This window comes from Hyposmocoma kahamanoa, unplaced genomic scaffold, assembly GCF_003589595.1.
Source record: "Hyposmocoma kahamanoa isolate Upper Pololo Valley unplaced genomic scaffold, ASM358959v1 64, whole genome shotgun sequence".
Classification (NCBI taxonomy): Eukaryota; Metazoa; Arthropoda; class Insecta; order Lepidoptera; family Cosmopterigidae; genus Hyposmocoma; species Hyposmocoma kahamanoa.
Window position 1 is genome coordinate 2,136,892 of NW_020653852.1, and position 22,420 is coordinate 2,159,311.

At 38.4% G+C, this 22,420-nt stretch overlaps 2 protein-coding genes across 2 annotated transcripts in view; one reads left to right on the forward strand and one right to left on the reverse strand.

The window, feature by feature from the left end:
* The window catches only part of LOC113230709 (serine/threonine-protein kinase MARK2-like), a 13,739-nt gene extending 8,106 nt beyond the window's left edge, over positions 1 to 5,633 (forward strand). The window contains exons 10-11 of the mRNA XM_026464759.1: positions 3,287 to 3,347; positions 5,170 to 5,633. Coding sequence (XP_026320544.1) covers positions 3,287 to 3,347; positions 5,170 to 5,253 — 145 coding nt within the window. The 3' untranslated portion in view covers positions 5,254 to 5,633. The remainder of the gene's footprint in view (positions 1 to 3,286; positions 3,348 to 5,169) is intronic.
* Positions 5,634 to 6,527: 894 nt separating this feature from the next.
* Positions 6,528 to 21,635, reverse strand: LOC113230971 (nucleoporin SEH1). Its single transcript, XM_026465085.1, has 9 exons — positions 21,436 to 21,635; positions 20,547 to 20,703; positions 18,788 to 18,941; positions 17,949 to 18,056; positions 15,573 to 15,686; positions 12,809 to 12,967; positions 10,489 to 10,658; positions 7,029 to 7,193; positions 6,528 to 6,948 (listed from the first exon to the last, which is right to left on the reverse strand). Exons 1-8 carry the CDS (start codon positions 21,568 to 21,570, stop codon positions 7,051 to 7,053), a joined length of 1,140 nt encoding a protein of 379 aa, XP_026320870.1. The 5' UTR covers positions 21,571 to 21,635; the 3' UTR covers positions 6,528 to 6,948; positions 7,029 to 7,050.
* Between the last annotated feature and the right edge of the window lie 785 nt (positions 21,636 to 22,420).

Sequence of the window (22,420 nt, forward strand, 5' to 3'; positions counted from 1 at the left end):
CCAATCATACCCCAGGTTCCATGGTAGAGGGCCTACTACAGATCCCTGGGGTACCCCGCACCTCATCGGGCACTCCATGCGCCCACCTTCCCTCGTCTGGTAGAGCACCACCCTTTCCTCTAAGTAGTGCCCCACTAGACGGCTGAGGTACCCCGGGATGTTGTGGTACCTCAGCGCCTCCTTGATGGCGGCAAAGGGGAGGGTCCCAAATGCATTGGCGATGTCCAGGGACACCGCCACCACACCCTCCCCTCTGGCGCCACCCTCCTCCACGAAGTGTCGCAGCGCCTCCACGGCGTCCAGGGTGGATAGTCCCTCCCTGAACCCGAATTGACGCTGCGACACTTCGGGGCCTCTCTCCCTCAAGTGGGTTTTGATCCTGGAGGCGATTATGCGCTCCAGGATCTTGGCCACCTCATCCAGTAGGACGAGGGGCCGGTACCCCGAGGGAGAGTCCGCAGGCCGGCCCGGTTTGGGTATCAGGGCGAGTCTGCCCTCCTTCCAGCACCTCGGGAAGGTTCCCGACCTCAGACACTCGTTCATGAGCTGCCTGAGGCGGGTCCCGAGGTGCTTGAGGGCTAGACGTAATACCCGCCCTGCCACCCCGTCCGGGCCGGGGGCCTTCTTCCGGCCCCGCAACCGCTCCACCGCCCAGTCCATCTCCCCCTCGGTTATCTCCGGGGGGAGGTCCTCTATGTACCCCCCTTCCTCTAAGACTGTACCACCTCAGTCAACCGTTACCAGAAAGAAACGTCAGTTTGTTTGAAAAAACAAATATACGCGATTTAAATCCGGAAAAATAGTTTCATTTCCTATGTGGATATCAAATTGACCGTTGCTCGATTTTATATTTCCGAAACGAAATAATACATAAAATTCTGAAAACACCTAGAGCTAGTCTTATTTTGAATAACGCGATTATGTATTTATCCTCTTTTTGTTATATAATCACATCGAACTGTTCTTCGAATGAGTCGATTTGTTCGATAGAGCTTTCGTTGATAGAACCAAAAAGTCAAGCAATCGATCAACGAGTCAACGGGTTAACGAATCAATGAGTCTATCAGTCATTCATCCTAATTGCTCCGTGGCGTAGTGTCCATTACATGGTAATTTTGTACGCTTAATCTGTTTTTCGGTATGTTCTGATTATTTACAAGTGCACTAGCTAATGTTAAAATATTAATTAATAATAAATTAGTAATTTTGAATGCTTATAAGTCTTTTCTTATGTATTTTTGTTTTGTAGGCGTTACTTTTCGCAAAGTACCTATTTTTTTAAATTTACTTCGAGTGACCTAGACAAACTCAAACAGCCAATACTTGCTCTAGTTTGTACCAAGAAGAAAAGTTAAATAAGTGAAACAATATAATTACAACTAATACAACACTTAATCACAAAAGCAAAAAATATAATTATAATATAACATTATAATAATTTCATCAAAGTAAATAAACAGTCTACAGTTTCACAGAGATCGCTGCGCTGTGGAAATTCTATAAATAAAGTTGCCTGTGTGTAGACTTTTTTTCGTAGTTCCGTGCCTTTGCCGCATAGACGGTGGCGCCATATAATTTTCCCGCGTTAATGCGTTTTTATCTAGGGGCCTTTTTAGTGACGCGACGTAGCACTTAAAAGACGCTCATAATTGCCAAAACCGCTAATTGTGGCTTTTTTGCATTTTGTTGCGTTTGTTGTATCTGCGTCTAGTTAGAAAAAAAAACGCGAAAACTTCACAATTTTAGTTCGTGATTTTATTGTAGAGCTTAGAATAATAACGCATAGAAACCTAGCCCGCACATGCTAAGTGAGGCAAATTGAAGCGCTCCCAAAGGGCCTACACGAGGGGGCGGGCCGTCAGTGCTCAAGGTCAACTTGCACCGCGAACAGATCAAGAATTTTAGCTAAAACTGACGAAATGTGCGGTAAATGAGTGTAAAAATACGTCAGACAAACATAAAATAGATACCAACATCACATTCCACAAGGAAGTAACGCGTTTCAACTTGTACTTTTATATAAATATTCACTAAAACCGAAAATTAACGTGCTACTAAAACTAGCCTACATGAATTTGATTTTTGCCTCACTTGTGACAGTTCGTTTGATATGAAACTATCATTCTATGCGTTATTATTCTAAGTTGTAGAGCATAAACGTTTTGAAATAAATAAATTATTTATTTTCTCGCAATCGAAGTGCAAAGTAAAGTTTTCACCTCAAGACTAAATGCTTAAATAAACCCTCTGAGTAATAGACACCCATGCTGAAACTCTTGTGGCTAACCACCTCGGGTATATATTGGCTGGTTTTAGTCCCTCCTTAAATAATATACTATTGTACTCTTATTACATCTACATAATGTTTCTTCTTTAAATATGAATACATATGAACCCTTATTCATCATTATCATTATACAACCCGTTAACATCCGACTGCCGTGTACGGGTCTCCACTAAGAAGTGGGTTTAAGTCATTGACAGCCCACACTGGATCAGTGCGAGTTGGGGACCTCCCACTTTTTCCAAATGTTGTGGAAGGCCTTATTCAGAGTGGCGGCGGATGCGGGTGCGCGTAAATCAAATGTACGTAGACGCTCGTTGCGTTCACAGTGCTCACAGGGCTCAGTCCGCCCGTACCTTTCACAGTGATTGGTCCAGCGTCTAATGTCTATAGTTCTATGCTTCGACGTGCAGATGTCATTACGATGTTTTGCAGCAACCGTTCTTCCACCGGGTATAAAAGTATCAACTTATCTACTTTAGTTAAAATAAGCAATTGTTCGTAGTTTATTAAAAAATGGTTACTTTGGTGAAAGGTTAGTTATCTGCTGCATTTTTTTACATGGCGTCACTAGAATTACTTTAAAATCCAACTTCAGCATTCTATATGAATAGTGTTATCCTACAATGCAGTAAAAGTATTTCCTTAAAATTAATTTCAATTAATTAATAATTGGTGGTGACAACCACTCCAAGTCACTCTTTGTATCCGTTATTTAGAACACATTAAGCCGACAATGCAAATAACAAGTTACTGAAATATAAGAAACTAAGCTTACACATTTCTGATTGTGTTGTTGTGGCATCTAGTACGCTGTCGTGCGTTGCGTATCTGTGATGGAATATATTTTTGTCGGCCTATACACATTTTTTTTACTGCTAATAATTGTTAATGCGTTTCTTCTATTTATTTTAAATTTGAATATGTGAATGTATATTCTAATGGGAAATAAATATTCTTTAACCATATAAATTTATATTAATAACTTTTTGTGTTTCGCAGTAACATTGTAAGTCCGCACTCATCATCAAACAGCCAGTGCAAGAGCGAAAGAGCTATGCCCGTAAGTATCTAATACAGTATAACTAACGGTATTTATGTGATTAGAGTTCGTCCAGGGTATTTTACTGCCATCTTACCTATTTTTGCCGCCAAGCAGTAATGCAAGCATTACTGCGTTCCGGTTTTAAAAGCTAAGGGTACCGGTGAAATTACAGGCATATGGAGTCAACATAAGTCTCGGGGGACGGGCGCAGAGGCAATGCCCTGAATCAGATCTTTGCTATTAAAACTCTGAGCGGCACTGCTCCTGTTATGGACACGCGTGTCGCTTACTTGTTCGCCCTGTCACTTGCTATCATAAAAAAACAGTCCCGATAATTCATGGATAGTGACTACGAGCTGAACTGAAGACACAATTTTTAAGTGCACAGTAGGGATGCATATTGCATATCGAGATATTAGGATTACAATTTTGTGAAGATCGATTCAAGTGTATGCGATCTAGCGATTTTTTGTATCGATTCATTTCATTGCTGTTTTAAAGAAAATCGATTCAACATCAAGGCGAATCAAGTGGCCTAAATCGTATTCACAATTTAAACCAAACCGTAAATTTTTTTTTTGTGAACCCCTACTGAATCTTAATGCTATTCCTATTTTACATTGGTCTGCAAGAAAACTAGTTTGGAAACATCTGAGTACGATAGTGTAGTATTTGGCGGTTGTTGCTTCTTCTGTGCCACCTGAACATTTGTTTTCACTGACATATGACTCTAAATGAAATTCGTAACCGACTGAGGCCTGAAAGGCTTAAAAAGAAAAAACATACATTAATTATTATTATGACAATGATATCATTATGATATAAATAAGGTGTTTTAATATTTGAAACGATTTCCGATTTTTATGAGATCTATTCAAAAGCATACGATCCGATCTGTGGACCGACACAGAGACATGATCCGTTACGATCCAGAAAATCGATTCAAAGCAAAAAATCGTGCATCCCTAGTGCACAGGATGTATGGTTAGGCTCAATTTACATTGGCGAATTTTTGTAACGAAATTGTATACATAACAAAATGCATGTTTATAGGAATTTCTCCATGAGTTTTCAGCAAAACGTTGTTCGTTACAGGCATATCGTTTAACTGAATCGGTTCCTGAGGTAGCAGCGCGGTGCGGGGGGAGTGACAGTTTACGTAACAGTTATGTCGCGCTACACACGGAATAATTTAAAAAAGTTTTTTCTGACGATTTTTTTTTAATAATAACGCACACACTCAACATAGCCCCGCGCTAGGGAAACTCTGTGCCGCGGGTGCCATGGACACACACATAGACAACCACAAACTACACCCAAACTCAGAGAGAAATAAATGTAGGCCATACAAATATTTCTCCCGGCCCGGGAGTCGAACCTGTGGCCTCTGGTAACCACGTTCGGCCACGGAAGCAGTTGACATATGATATTCAATAGAAAGTCGATTAACAAGAGTGCCTACCAAATTAGTCATTGTTATTAATGTTATGGGAAACGGTAATAGACAAGCCATTTGGTGCTATTTTCAATCAGTTTGTTATTAAATATCGTCAGAAAAAACTTGCTGAAATTATTCCGCGTGGAACGCGACATAACTGTTACGTAAAATGTCACTCCTCCCGCACCGCACAGCTACCTCAGGAACCGACTAAGCAGTAATCCAGTAGTATGTAACTTTCATGGTGGTATTAATGATTGTGACGTCACCAGCTATTGCTATGTCTTTTCTACTTCTTTCTAAATGCCCGTAACTTTTTATTTTTCAATGTCGTCTTTCACATCAAACCCTGTTGGAGAAGCAGTTTCTGAATCGGAACCTAAACTCGTTGTGGGTCAACAGGTGTCCTGGTTCTCAACGCGCGCGCCGGGCAGCAAGGAAAGCTCGCACCTGCAGCGCCTGCGGCGGACCGCGCCCATGAAGTGATTTATATTTTTCGACTAACTTATTTTGTAAGATTTTTTTCCTTTAAATTCTTTATGTGACACCTCGAATTGTAATTTTAAGCGAATAAAACAGTTTTATTCTATTGTGTACAAGGCATGGACTGTGAATTTTGGACAAACTTTATTTGATACATTGTAGTACTTAATGAATTTTACGTTTTAGATATAGATCTAAATAATAGAGTGATATATTATGCTCGTGTGTAAGTATTTTATTGAACATACTGCGACAATAATCGACAATTTACAAATGCGCGAATCCGAGCGATCGTTTTCGGCTAATACACGATGGTGTAGCAAAGGGAGCCGCCACACTTATCGATGTGGGGTCTGTTTGAACTTGAATCACGTATCACCACACTCGTGGCGTTTAGGCTGAGCGTCACGTTTTGATGTAATTCGTTAGGTGGCGTTGGTATTTTCGCAAAATTGACAGTTACACTTGATTGTATACGCGGTTGAAAAAATCGTAATACATTTAAATTTCATTGATTGTTCACGTGCAATCTTTTAATTAGAAAAAAAAATAGTCATTTTCCGCTCGAAATTTACGCACACATAGAAAAGTGCGCTGTGGTCCAGAATACGGTTATTGCGAATATCAGCATCCGCATTCATCTATGCTGATATTCATTGTGGATGTTCGTGTCCTGACATGACCTAAAAGCGCGCTGGAATAATTTACAAACTTTCCAGAAACAGACTGTCAGCCGGAAAAGCAGTGCAGCTGTTGTTTTTAACGTACGTACGTATAAAATTCTACAACGATTAAGCTAGGCAGATTGTTTTCAAGAAGATTGTTTCTTTTGTTAAGAGGGAGCATGCCAAAAAAGTATTGACGTTGGCTCCGCCCAAATTTGTGAAACAAATATATGCCTGAAGTTCGCGTGACATGCGACAGGAGATGTTGAATTTTGCGCATTAAAAGTACCAAATTCGTTTTAGCGGAATAACTCTAAAACTAAAGGGGTTTAAAAAAAATCCGTAGTGACAGTTCTCGATCATGCATAAATATAATTAATTATCTAATTTTTGTCCTAATAACCTGTAGCATTTCGAGGATAAATCGAAAAAATGTGAAAATTAGATGTCATTTCGTGATTTTTATCTATCGGGGAAACTTTGTTTCTGATTAGTGTCTATGCTTGAACATATCGTGTAGTTACTCATACAATATTTTATTTTTATTTTTAAAGTGGATATACCCCTCTAAAATCAAATCGAAGATTAGGAATTTTTCCTCTGCTCCCTCTTAATAAATGTCACAAAATCATTGAAATAATATTTTATTACAATACTAAAGAAAATAGAAAGCTTCAGTAAGGGCTTTTCATATAGATAGATACAGTAAGAGTGTACATTCTTCGCGTTCTTTTGAATTCCTAAAAGCAGCATCCGCATCAGCAACAACCCTGGTCTATAATAGCGAGTCTCCCGAGTTCCATCGATCGGTCTAAATTATCGATAGACGTCGAAGAAAACCGATCGGGACCATTCGGATAACTTCGTTCGACTGCCTTCACTATACGGACGCCTTCAGGTGCATTGAGCCATGGTGATACTATCGAAAATTCAAACCCGCCTAGTGCTGTACTGCATCGATAAATTTAGTGGCTCCCTAAGACACTCGGATACACCCCGCCTATATGAAAACTGCACCTGAAGAGACGAATATCTGCGACAAAAAGAAAGAGTTAATTGCACAAGATGTTTTTTATTTGGGTCCGGTCTAAAGTAAGATGTGAAGTGACTCACCGGTTGAGGGTTAGCGATGTGGTCAATAGACCGGCATGTGGTGCGGGTTGGCCATGGCGGCCATGCGGACGTAGGTGGTGTACGATCGGGCCTGCGGCTGCGCGTCGCCTGCGCCCGCCTCATTCTTGAACACCGCCACGCACTTCCACTGGTTCAGGTATTGCACTGCAAAACCACATTTATTCTAAACATAGTAAAAACACAACCGATGTCATGTGACATAACAATTTAGCAAATATTATAATTCCTTCAATTCATGGAAGAATTAATGAATTAAATATTCTATATTGTACATGACAACACAGAACAGTAACGCTGTAACTTAGGGGATATTTATAGTCTGTCTTTATTGAAGACTGAGTAAAATGACATTTGTAGGTGGCAACACAAGGTGGTGTTTTCATGAAATTTTAAATAGTTCTGTAATTGTTGTCGATAGTTTTATCGATAGATTGTGAAAGAAGACAAAATTGTGCCAAAAATGACTGAATTGTGGATGTTACGATATTCTAATGATTACTAGAAGGCAGTAACGAAAATATTATTTTATATTATATTATTTTATAATATTATTTATTATATTAAATAAAGAAGGCTCTCGATACTGGTTGGTTTACTAGTATCGAGATCAATTTTTATTCTTATACATTTTAACAAGAATAGCCGGATTTGATTATCTATATTGAATTAAAACGAAATACTTTAAAATATGTCTCCTCTTCGTATTTCTCATAAACATAGTTCTAAATACATTAATCATTATGTACAAATACATAATAATAATAATAACGCACACACTCAACATGGCCCCGCACTAGGGAAACCCTGTGTCGCGGGTGCCATAGACACACACATAGACAACGAAAAATTACACTCAAACTTACAGAGAAACAAATGTAGGCCGTACAAATGTTTCTCCCGGCCCGGGAATCGAACCCGGGACCTCTGCGTGGCAGTCGTGGCAGTCGTGGCAGTGGCATGGTAACCGTTCGGCCACGGAGGAAGGTTTTTTTTTTATTGTGACTCGGCAAAATGACTGCACCGCGCCTGATGGAAAGTGCGAATACAGTCCAGAGATGAGAGTAACGGATGGAAAACACAAATATCTTCACTCCGTCACTATCATTTTGCCGGTCTGGCCAAATGCTTCTTCACACTACGGTACTGCTTAGTTCGCCATTTTGGCTTAATCAAAGTTCGTTTTATAAACCTAAGCTTTAAATCGCGAAGATCTTATGGACACTGCCACTGCGCCCGTCACCCTGAGTCATAAGTTGACAGGTCCCATGTGCCTGTAATTTCACCACTACATAGCATTTTATGATAATTATTACTTTGAAGTTCAAGTTTGAACCTTGCTAAATATTACAATTTAGGTATTTTTTGGTATTAAATTTGATGGGATTTGTTAAGATACACCCGCCATTCTAACTCACCACATAGGACATTCTGAAAACGTAGGTATGGTGAGCATAAAAATGTTGTGTAATATTAGATACAGGAATTGAATGTTTATTTTTGGTTACTTTGATCGTTTTGACGCCTACTGCTGAAGGTGCAGTGCATCTACCACAAGTTTACAGTGAAGGTCGCCATAGTATATATAGTCCCAATGCTAGGCATAGGCCTCGTATTCCCACGCGTATAATATACATAAAAAAAAAATACATAAAAAATATACATAATTTCATTAAGAAAGAAGACATCCATAATATAAGTCCAAACTCACGGCACCACGATTTCGTTTAACTAAGGTAAACGATTCTTTTACGGGGAACTGTGTACGTTTTTACAATAAGATTCCGGAAAATATATATATGTATATAAGATTATCATTTCCTCTATTTAAAACTTACATTAAAAGTATTTTAATTAAAAAGTCATATTACAAAATTGAAGAGTATGTTTTAGACAAAGAACTATAGAAAGACAACAAGAGTCTAGATTCCACACAATTATGATTCAAAGTGTATTCCATAGCATTTAAGTTTATTTGAAAAGAGCAATCCCTAGAGTTTCTTGCTCGTTCTTCTCAGGGAGGTCAGCGTAGTGAACGAGCAGTAGTTTAAAAATTAGCTTAAAAATGACGATTTCAAATGTAAAATGTTTACCTATGGAATAAATGATTGATTGACTTTGACTAACTTCACATTCATTTCTTTACCCCTGAGACACAAGTTGACAAGTCCCATGTGCCTGTTATTTCACCAGTATTCTTACTTACCCTTCAAAACCGGAACACAGTAATGCTTACATTCAGTCCTGGATTTATAAATAGGCCGTAGGGGCCGCAGCATCCTAGGGGCGGCAGATTTCAGTGGAGACAAAAGTCAAACATGTTCACTGGGTTTCTCACGGTTTTTTATACCTTAAATAAATCCCTTTATTTCTATAGGGATTTACAGACTTTAGGGGCGGCCAATTGTGACAAAAAATTCACTGATGATTACAAGAAATAACTCAAAAGTACCTAAATATTTAAAGGCTCACGCACATTATGGCGGGCCGCACTGCACCGCATCGCATAACAATCTGCCGTCCACTAACCGTCAAATAACCGTTTTGAATAGCAAAAAATAGAGAACAATGAAAATTAGTTAACGTGTTTTTCGATTAATCGGAACTTACCCTAACGATGCAAAGCTGAAACATCATGAAACAATTTGAATATTCTGAAAACGGGGTTATGGTTTTTATGATATCTCAAAAAACTATTTTGTCACTTAGCCGCGTCTTGGTTAGCGGACGGCAGCCATAATCTTCGTTAATCACTTTCGTACATTTTATTTATAAAATATAGATATGTCTACCAGTAGGTATATGAGTGCTGAGAAAGGGGCGGCTGGTACTGACTACATGGCCTGGGGCCTAGGGCGGCCAAGACTGCAAATCCGCCACTGCTTACATTACTGCTTGGCGGCAGAAATAGCTGAAGTGACAGTACTCTGGATGAACTCTTTCTCAAGGAGCTCTACTACTACTATACACGTCATTAAATTGCTTGTGTGCAGATTTCCTGAAGATGATTTCCTTCAAATTGAACTTCGCACATAAATTCCGAAAACTCAGTGATGCAAGCCCGGATTCGAACCCACGACCCTTTGCTGTTTCCGCACGGTAATATATTTCACAATTTTGTATGACAAATTGTACAGCGTCCCTATCGGTCAACAGAAGTAAGTATAATTTAACGCTAATAAATAAATAACGCACACACTCAACATAGCCCCGCACTAGGGAAACCCTGTGTCGCGGGTGCCATGGACACACACACATAGACAACCACAAATTACACCCAAACTCACGAGAGAAATAAATGTAAGCCATACAAACATTTCTCCCGGCCCGGGAATCGAACCTGGGACCTCTGCGTGGCAGTCCGGCATGGTAACCGTCCACCCACGGAGGCAGCTAGACCCAACTGTATCTGTAAAGTCACGGTAGGTACCCAGGTACGTACTTTTCCATAGGCGTACGCAGCAGTCGTCGCCGGAGGAGGCGAGCAGCGTGCCCGTCACGTTCCACGAGACACGCCACACGGTCGAATAGTGCTCCTCGAACGCTGCCATCACTTCCGTCTTGAAGCGCACTCCACAACCGCCGTTCGCCGTCGCGACATTCGCCGAATCTCTGCCGAAATCGTACAAAGCAGAAACGGCTGAGAATTGTGATGTTACCGTCAGGAATATTTGATGTCCATGTAATAAGAGCAGGGTTCGAAATCATCGATATTAAAAAAAAACATCGTATTTATTTGACATGCCAAATACATTATAAAATACAAACAATTACAAAATATCAAATAATTCGTTCAAAAACAAATAAGGAAACAAAAAAAGCGTATCGAGTTCTTAAGTTATCACGATTGTTACACATAACAAATGAAACTATTTTTCCGGATTTAAATCGCATATATTTGTTTTTTCAAACAAACCGATGTTTCGGGCCCTTTACAGGTCCCATGGTCACGGTTGACTTAGGTGGTACAGTCTTCAACCAGTTATGTCTAATATTGATGCAAACCACCCTATTTTTTTCACTATAGTTACAATAGTTATTAATTAAATATCTTATTTTTAATTTTGCAAAGAAAACATTCCAATTTACACTACATTAAGTTTTACAAATTATTTTATTGAATGAATTTTTATAAAGTTCAATGAAATTTATTAAGTATAATTAAGGAAATGAAAATGAAAATATTATTAAGGAAAAATAGTTTCATTTCCTAAAAAAAGCGTGTCAATAAGGTCCATGACTCAACATTTGAGGACTATGCTAATTACATAGCACTCGCTGATATTCTGCCATGGCCTGTCATAAAAATGGACAACAATGAAAAAAAAAAAGAAAAATTTAAATTAAATTGAAATACTAACACAATCAGACAGTAAATAAATTGCCGTGGCCGAACAGTATTGGACCGCCGAGGTGTCGTGTTCAATTCCCGGGCCGGGAGAAATATTTGTATGGCCTGCATTTATTTCTCACGTGAGTTTGGGTGTAATTTGTGATTGATGTGTGTATCCATGGCATCCGCGATACAGGGTTTCCCTGGTGCGGAGTATGAGTGTATGCGCGTTAAACTTTCGCCTTTCCCAAGGCCTAAAAGATTGCCTCCCTCAAAAATCCTCAAAAATGCTAGCGAAATTAATTTTAAAATTATCAAGATAATTATTGTTATCGGAATAATTATCGCGATAACTATCAATGATAATAAAATTATCACTTTGAACCCTGAACTGAAACTGACCCAGCAAGCTGATTTTAATTCCAATCGGAACCGAACCGATCGGGTAGCCCATCCCAGTCTCGAAATCAGATGGGTTTCCGAGCGAGAAGATGAACCTGATTCCTACTATATCTTTCTAATTTGTGAGTTAAATCACCTATTGTTCCGATTTGAAATGTCAAAAGTTTCCGAGCCGGTTGTAAATCGCAATTATGCGCCTCGACTCGGAAGAGACGCAGTTTCCGACCGGGAGAGGCATTGACTTACAAATAAATGGACGACGGGTCTAAAACAAAAACCACGAAAAAAATGTCCCAAGTCAACCTATTTAAACGTAGTGACATGTAAAGGAATATGAAAAAGCTAAAACGTTAGATTTAAATTGTAATGTCATCGCAGTACTGTCTAATTTTGCTTGCTTCGCTGTCAGTCGAACAAACGAAGACTAAAGCGTGAATGACGCTCTGTATACGATTTTAACGCCCTATAAGTTCGGACACTTTTTAGCGCGGACCCGACGTCCATATAATTAAAAGCGCCGCGCATGCGCGCAAGTCTCTCCGCAACGCAAAGCGGAAAGTTCGTGAAGACCTTTGTGCGGATGGAAGATTTCTACGCCTTGTACCCAACCAACACAAGCAAGCGAAATACGCAAGTGAACGCCTCCAGTCTCGCCGATGCCAGCGGCACACGCCCGCCGTTGACACGGCTGGATCATAACTGAGAGGTCGTTCACAACAACGTAGTATTATACGCGTACCATCGCGACGAAGCAGTCTCGTAAACTTACAAACTAGTTCGAAGAACACAAAATGTACCCAAGTACGCTTCTTTCTTCTTATTTAAGAGCTAGGCTCCTGTCGGTGGGGTAATCGCCAATCTCTGTTTAGCGCTTTAGCTTTGATTTCCTGATACGACACGACATTAACTTTTTCCTTTATCTGATCTAAGTGACTTCGTCTCGGTCTTCCTCTGCCTCTCTTCTCTTTTCTAAAAACTGCGAGTTTCACTAAAACGAACTAACAACTATTCAAAAGTCTCTACTTACGGTAGCGGTTCAATCTTGATGATGCGCACGTCCTTGGTGGCCACTGCGAGCAGGTGAAACGACCGGCCGAGGTTGGGCGCGAACGCGATGTCGTTGACGGGCTCCTGCACCGACGAAAGGCAGTCCGTCCGCGTCCACCTTCGCGATGCTTCGCTGTATCTAATCAAGTCACGGTAATACACCATAAGTAATTACGACAAATTCTACTACTATAAATAATAAATAAATAACGCACACACTCAACATAGCCCCGCACTAGAGAAACCCTGTGTCGTGGGTGCCATGGACACACACATAGACAACCACAAATTACACCCAAACTCACGAGAGAAATAAATGTAAGCCATACAAACATTTCTCCCGGCCCGGGAATCTAACCTGGGACCTCTGCGTGGCAGTCCGGCATAGTAACCGTTCGACCACGGAGGCAGTATGAACTTACTATGAAATTACTTTGTTATAATTATTATAACAAAGATCGAAACACTAAGAAAAAAATAATTTCATCCGGCTGGATTCGAACCAGTATCCTCAGGCAATCCGTGCCAGATGCTCTTATTTGCCAATCAAGTCAGGGAACGAACGTATTTCTGTATGTGTTTGTTGCAAATCTTTGTTTTAGGTTTTTAACGATTTCGTCGTAGCGCCATCTGTGAGAAATTTATTTCTTTACTCAGAGAGATACCTTTACAGCTACCATTACTTAAAACCAGAAACGAATATCTCCAACAAACACAGAAAAATTCGTAAAGTCTGCTGGGTCGTTCCGTAGCTTAAATTATAACAATATAATCGAGGCTTAAGCCACGTCCATTGTTTTTCTTCCGTGACCTGAACCAATTTAGAAATTTTCAGTCCCCAAATTGGTCCTACCGGGAATCGAAACCAGGTCCTCCGCATTCAGCACCAACGTTAGGCCACCGAGGTCGTTCGTATCTAATTTGTACATTACACGATTCAGATAAAGTTCATCATGTCAGGCTGCAAACTGGACGACAGCGAACGGCTCGGCGGCAGCAGCGAAGCGGACGGCGGCTCGCGCGACTTGATCAAAATGCCTAAGTTTAAATACGCTGTTCTGACGGCAGCGGCGCGGGCGGCGAGACACGACAGTCGCGCGGTGGATGTGCGTTATAATAGTCGTAGTGTCGTCCTGTTGTTTACCTACATTTATATTTCGATCAATCAAGTTGATTAAAATATGTTTTGTTACTTTACTTATCCCAAGATCAGCGTTAATTCTTCTGCTGGTGATACTATTCGTTCATAATTGAAGTCGGATTCCAATTCTGGCGTCATATTTTCAAGAATATAGACAAACGTCTCCATGGTCATTCGAGCGTAATTATAGAAATTATCCAGATTTTGTCTATGAGTTTCGTAATTTCGGTGAAAATTGCCGGAAATACTGCAATGAATGCAAACCGAGCCTGTCGAGAACAAGCCAGTTTCACCAGTTTCCAGCGGCGCGGTGAAACTGGTCTGTTCGCGTCGTTGTCGCCACGGAAGAAAAAAACGATGGAAGTGCCTTCATCCTCTATTACGAAAACGCACACACACACATAATAAACACTATGAAATCTTGATAATGATTGGTCATAGTTTCTAATTTAAAAATATATATCAAATTCTGGATTATTTATATTTGTTTTTTTAAACAAACCAACGATTCTGGCCCTTTACAGGTCCCGTGGTCACAGGAAACGTTGGTTTGTTTGAAATTTTCGATTTATAACTCAATTTAAATACGGAAAAATAATTTAATTTCCTATGTGTAACAATCGCGAAAACCTAAGAACTCTACAATTTAAATATATAATTATTTGATGGATATAATTTAAACTTTATACCCAGTCGCAAAATCGTTGAAAGTTCGTTTACTGCAAGTTACGACGTTTTGATTTTATATTGAAATTTTATTCAACGTGCTGCCATCTTGCGGTCAGTAGGTGGACTACGACGAACTAATAAAAATAAAAATAGAAAACACAACCATACCATACAAAGCGAAAATGGCGGTCTGAGCTCAAGTAGGTCTAACGAGACCTACAGTTGGCACGCGTCGGACGCTAACTAACCTCTTCTACCGTATTTATTGTTCTGTGGTTGTCACCATCGCGCCGATAGTGGCTGTCGTCCAGTTTGTAGCCTTATGGTTACAAAATTCGCATTCACTCCCTTTCGCGGCAATGTGAATTATTTCATAGGTCATAGGTAGGTGGATGGTCTGGGTCTGCTCACGCTCGTCTTTCGATATTCTTTCGCTCGGCACTCGAGAGCTCTTTGTGTCCGTCGGCTATCTGTTCTACGAGAACTGCGCCCCGCCACTTAAGTTTTGCAATTGTCTAATGTCGGTTATTCTGGTTCTTTCTGATATAGATATCCAGTTGTTTTTAGTTAGTTTTTTTGCATCAGTAGAGCTTCTTGTGAATTAATTCATCCAGTGAAGACTTCCACCTTACATATTTCTGCCGCCAAGCAGTAATGTCAGCATTGCTGAGATCCGGTTTTGAAGGGTAAGGGTGCTGAACCATTACATGGTACAGGGGACTTGTCAACTTATGTCTAACAGTGCCCCTCAGATCTGCGAATTAAAGCTCTGAGTGGCACTGCAACTGTTATGGATAGGCGTGTAGTTTACCACCAGGTGCACGACTTGTTCGTCCCGTCACTTTATATAACAAAAAAAGTTATAATTGGGACTGTGGATTTAATACCCACTTAGCATAGCAGCTTATAAACAAAAAATTGTAAATGTTCTTACTCGTATATAAAGACTTTTCCGTTACATAAATTCCCTTTGTCATTTTGCACGCTAGCTACTGCTGTCGAGGTGTTAGGCTCGTCGCATCCCACAGCAAGCATAGGAGGGTTTACTCTGTAAAAAAAAAAACATAGTATATATACATACATAATATACATATACATAATTTAATCAATTATTGCACAGGAAAACACAAAAACACATTTAGTAACAAGGAAAACACAAACTGGTACTGCTTATTTTTAACAGAAATTTCTTCCTGCAGACCTAAATACAGGATACAATAATTACAATAACGGGTTTATGTAAGTGCACAATAAAACAAAAATTACGTAATAAAAAAAAATTATATCAAAAACATTAAATTATTAAAACTATATAAATAGTTAGATAAATACATGTAACGTCCATTTTACACTGAACACTCAAGAAATAATGCTCCTTAACTCTATTTTGAAAATTTCTAAGGATTTACTATCGTGAGCAGTAATAGGAACTCTATTCCAAAGTCTGTCCGCATGACTAGTGAAGGAGAGAAAAAAAAACGCGGAACTGAAGAATGGAAAAGATAACTGGAACCTAACGAGAGAGCGACAGGACCTTATCCTAGGACCTGAGAAAGCTGATACGCTCTTTCGAGATCCCCGGGAGACATAGGGTTACGTAGAATATTGTAGAGAACGGAGACAATTATAATAATAATATAATAATAACGCACACACTCAACATAGCCCCGCACTAGGGAAACCCTGTGTCGCGGGTGCCATGGACACACACATAGACAACCACAAATTACACCCAAACTCACGAGAGAAATAAATGTAGGCCATACAAATGTTTCTCCCGGCCCCGGAATCGAACCTGAGACCTCTGCGTGGCAGCCCGGCATGGTAACCGTTCGGCCACGGAGGCAGTTTAAATATTTAATTATTAGTTTAAATAGCTTACATAACTAAGTGCTATTCAGAGATATACTATATAATTTTCTCAGGAACATTCAAAAATACAAATATATCGACTGTGAACTGGCAATCGGTACTATCTCAATTTTGACAACTTTACAGGTGAAGAAAAACATTGTTTGCGTCATTTATATAGCATCCGGTTTATTAAATAAAAATACGTATCGAGTTCTTAGGTTTTCACGATTGTTACACATAGGAAATTAAACTATTTTTCCGGATTTAAATCCAGATTTAAAACCAACGTTTTGGGCCCTTTACAGGTCTCACGGTCACGGTTGACTGAAAATGCGTAGTTTTTAAATATTTTTATTACGCATGTATGTATGTACACTACGTATTTTTATTTAATAAACCAGGTGCTATGTAAATTATTTTTTCTTCATCCTGTAAAGTTGTCAAAATTCAGATAGTACCGGCTGCCAGTTCACAGTCGATGTGTATCTTTATTTTATAGGGCAGTAAATTACATTTGAAATCGTCAAATTGATTCTTGGGAAGGCAGATTTCCCTAAGTAAAAACCCTCAACGCCCAATTACACGATGCGAAAGTTTTCGCGTGGCAGTCAGCCACGCGGTGACCACCCAGGTAGCAGACGTTCGTTTAAGTTAAAACGTAAAAGCTAAGTAAATAGAGTGTATTTTGCCATGTTTGTGACAGTTAGATGCACGCGGTCGCTGTGCGGCGTGAGCGCGATGAAATTCGTGTCGAATAAACGCGTCTAATGTATTTGGAGCTTTGTTAAGAACAGTCGGTTTATTTTCATTCAAAATTTTATTTTAATTCAAATTTTATGTTAAAAATTAGTATTTGTTTAACATAAAGTACATTTTCATCACAAATAGACTGTGACATTGTGATGCGAATAAAAATTAATCCATGAATATAATTTGTTTCATTAAAAAAAGAAAAAAAACGCCAAAACCAATTACATTGTTAACGCTTAGGATTGTTTCTAATAGTCTCCAAGCAAGTCTTCAACAACAGAACCAAAGAATGTGAAAATTAAATTGGACCCCATTAGGACTACTATATCTTTACATTGTTTACGTTTTATGTATAAATGTTCCTGTTTTAAAAACAAATCAAAAACCTGTATGTAGGTTTTTGATTTACTTCAGTCAACCGCAAAAACCCAAGAAAAAACAAAAAGTTTTTTTTTTTTTAATTTAAAGATATCACCAACCCTTTTCGTTTTAGATAAGTGTCCATTGTACAAACTCAAAATTTCTAATATTTGTACTTATCACTATAAGTACAACACAATACTATATATATATATACACTATAGGTACAATCTGGTCTGTTAGCAATATAATGATTTTTTTGTAATGCTTGTGTAAGTCTGTATATTTTCCTGAATAAATAAATAAAAAATATGACGACTGACTGACTAAATTAGAATAAACTCACCTGGAAAGTGAAGGGTTCCAAGACAGACAGCTTATCGATACTTTGGTAGGTATTTCATGCTGTAATGTCCATTGGGCTAAATTCATAACATCTGGAGCTTCATATATTCTGCAAAAGCGAAATAACAAATGACAAAGTGGTATGTAGTTTAAAAAAATCATACTTCGGTAAATGCTAACAGGTTGTTTGTACTTTGATATGTTGTCAATAAAAGGAATTTATTGTATAAAATTCCAATATATCAATAGCTATTTACACCTAAAAACTGTGAATTCATTAATAATAATAAAACCATGGCCCGTACATTCTGGTTCCGTTCAGGGTTGTTGCTGATGCAGGTTTTTTACACATCACCAGATGCTGATTTTATGTAAACGCCAAAAATGTACATCCTTACTTGAATCTATCTACATGAAAAAAGCTTTATTTTCTTTGGTATTGTAATTAATTATTATTTCAATGATTTTGTGACATTTATTAACAAAAGAATCAATCTGCCTGATAACAATCAAACTGCCTGTGTTAAAAACGACAGCTGAGTTGCTTTTTCGGCTTACAATCTGTTTCTGGAAGGTTTGTAGATTATTCCAGCGTGCCTTTTAGATTTATTCACGACTCGAACATCCGTAATAAATATCAGCATCGATGAGTGCGGATATTTTAATTTATGCAGATTATCCGCGGATGCCTTTCTTTTAATCTTTTATTTATTATTATTTTTTCTGCTAGTGTATTTTAAAATGAATTTCATATATTGTCTAAGTATTAACAATAAGCATTCCCAAAGAATTCTTAATTCTTCTCAAGGGAATACTATGTGTAATAGGTTACAGACGTACCTAATGATGCCATCTGCTGAACATGTGACTAATAGGAGGCCTAAGTGTTTGGGTCCAAACTTTACATCAGTCACAGATGTTCTGGAGTCCACCAAATTAGACCGCTTCACCCATGTGCGCAGGCCTTTCTCCGGCCCTGGTGCCGCTGTTTCCCCTTTAAAAATAATCTTTCAATGTACTTACTTAATAAGACAATTTAGCTGACACACACAAGTATAGTTCTCATTTGTCCCAAGTATAAAATCGTACTTTTTATCTGCCAGTTTTCTTCAATAAAGTTGTTTTCAACCCTTGAATGCTGCCTAAAGCTGCCATAAGGCATTGTAGTTTGAATAAGCTTATATTTCTTTATTTATAACTCTTGTTTTTATTCCTACTGCTATAAGTATGTACGGCAAATACTTCTTTACCCTACACCTCCGAAGCTAAACGCATACAAGCTTTTTACCTTAGCACTCCTCCACCAGTCCCAAGGGCCTAGGTCTTCACCTATTGCCTTTGTACGTCACTTATTGTGAATTTTCAGGAATCAATTTTGTAACATTAATTAAAGTTAAAATTTTCAAAGGTGGTAAATACAATAAAATTGAAACAGTAAATCCGACAGTTAAATCTTCACTATATAGTAGTTGTAATTAGTTGAGATCACAAGAGGTCGTTTATCAACACAGGCCCGTATAAAATACCCGAATAATAATACTTAATCTATTATAATAATGCATATTTTTGGGAGATTGCGGAAAATACCAATTTTAAATTTCTAATTATTTCATCCTTCATACAGGTTGATAACAAAATCCACAGTCCATATTTTCCCGTGCCTAAGATTCAGTAATACAATACATTAGTAAAATAAAATATAAAATAAAATTCCCTCTTTTTTTGCTGTTTTAAAATGTTAATATTTCCCAATAATTTCTAACATGTGGTTTCCTCAAAATAGCAAAGCGACGCAGATGCATACGCATCGCTAATAGATTTGAGAATTGCAAAACGTGTACTGGGTATGGGTGTGTTTCTTTGCATAACAATCTATTCTCATCGGGAGCATTATGACTGATTCATGTTTTATTGGAAGCGGTTGGAATCTTCCGCTCGAAGACTGTATGAGGTATAAGAACGAAGCACAATTTTAGCAGTACTCCATGATTTTTTATGAGGTGTATGACGTTAAACTCTGTGTGTATGTCAATAAAGCTCAAAGCTTTGACGAACTACAATCAAACATTATTGATGCATTTGACACTTTAAAAACTGACAGTGCAGTGCTTCGAAAATTACGGACGTAAGTTCTTACAGTAAAATAAAGGGCCAGCAACAACCACAGCAATTACCCTATCCTATCTGGAATCGAGTACAGGACCTCCTCACCAGCGCCCACAGAGCTGACCGTTCGGCTACCGAGGTTAATAAACTCGCACGCTCGCTGACACTGCCAATAGTTGAGTGTCAATATCGTTCAAAATTTCTCAGAAAACTTTGAGATGTCATAACTTATTTATTTATCAAGTATTTAGAAAAAACCGAACATGTATTTTTAGTTTCTTTTATGCAGTATACTCCTTTAGTGGTTGTTAGTCAGTGGTTGGTATATCACTTTAGTAATATTTTTATTTGTAATTTTAACACTCTTCTTAATGACAGTGAAATTGATAATAATAATGTATTCATATGAGTTTGAATTGCTACTTGCAAGCCATTGCAATGAGATAACAAAGCAAAATCCCTATGTTTCCTCAATGACCTTAATTCATCTTACCAACTTCTTCCCAAATGGCAGCAGTACGATCAAAGGAGCAGGTGGCGAGGACCTGTCCAAACTCTGGATGAGCCCATGTCACCTTCCACACTGACCCGTGATGTGCCTTCCAGCTGCCGGTGAGCCGCCAGTCCCCACGGCCATCAGAGTCCCACACCTGAATCAAACAATTAGTTTTTTAAATTTTATTATGCCATATCTATTTTCTTTATGCCAGGAAGCTTCTAGATTTAATATAAAATGTTCGATGTACAACATACAATCTATCAGTATGTTGTTGATACTTCTCTACTGAGAAGTGGTACACGGCAAGTACATAGAAAGCAGATGGGAATCTCACAGTAAAGCCCGTAGTTTGTGTCTTTGAGATCCACATAGCAAAATGGGGTGTCCTGTACTATCATTGTCCACAAACCGGCAAGTTAATTAGAACACCAGTTTTAACTACCGTGCGAATTATTCATTTCTGTTTGCACATTAGCCGTACAGTGGATGGACTACCCAAAATGGACTGCACTACTGGACTGCTCAGATCATTGTGATTTAAAGCTCTGAGTGGCACTGCAACTGTGTGTGACAGACATAAATGAAGAGATAGTAGAAAAAGTAGATAGTTTCCCAGGAAAACAGACCATAAAAGGAAGTTATGGTCAATGGTACTGGAGATATCCTGGATACATCAAAACCGTCACTGCTCTTTCGAAGGAGCACCAAATGTGGTAGTAAAAGTCTGTTGCTCTCTTCAATACCATTTAAAACGTACTGTCCTAAAAATGTATCGGTCCCTTAGGTTGCAGTAAAAATACCGGCATAATTCTCGTGTTCCTTACCAAATTATATCAACAGTAATATTATATTATCAATAATGTCTAAAATACAAGTTGCCTACTTTAACAGATTGGTCACTGGAACAAGTAGCCATCCTCTCGCCGTAGAAGTCGTATGCTACATCGTGAATGAGATCCTTGTGATCAGCAAATATCGTATGTGATTCAAACAAGTTCGTTACAGTTAGTTCACCCATTACCTTGAAATTAACTTAACAAAGCTAGACGAAACTACAATATTGTAATGGCTTTATTTTTGAAACTATTATTGTTAATTGTATACGTTTTAAAGACAAAAAAGTGTAAAATGCATTACGTTCGCTAGTTTGTTAAATTTGTTTGACAATCTTTTTTTTCTAAACATATGTTTCCTGGCATAGGATTAATAAAATTAATCAAGAGACAAATCTTCGACTTACATTTTTTTAATGGCTTTTACAGTATTAAAGTGCCTGCACTAGCGAAGGCACACAGTGTAGGATTATGGAAAAATTTCCATTTTGAAAAATTCATAAGGAATTTAAACAATAATATTTTTTTTTCCTATATTTTCCACATTTGACCGTTGACACCTGTCAAACCTTGACTAGTAGGAACTTAGAGGATGGAAAAAAATAAAGATAAATTATAAATTATATTTGATATAAAGATTTTGTAAAATCCACGAAACTTCATAATTATATTGCCATTCACGAAGTTCACGAGGCCGTTTTATTGTTAGTTAGGGGAGCGATAAATGCCCCAAAAAGAGAAAATAAAGGAAAGTAGGAAGAGAATTTTTTTCCATCCGGAGCGAAAAGAATAGAGCCAATGATTTTTTTTTATATTAGCAACTTTACTGGTCATTGGCTAATGTTGGGTCATAGAAAAATGTCCCTTTTGAAAAAATCATATTTTTTCAGAAAAATAAATATTTTTGTGTTAATTATTATAACAAACTAGTGAAGTCTTTTCACAAAAAATAATTGAATATCAATTCAATAAAAATTTAGAATACAGTGAATAGCGACGTCTCTCGCCAGGGCCGGTAGCTGTAAAGATTTCTCA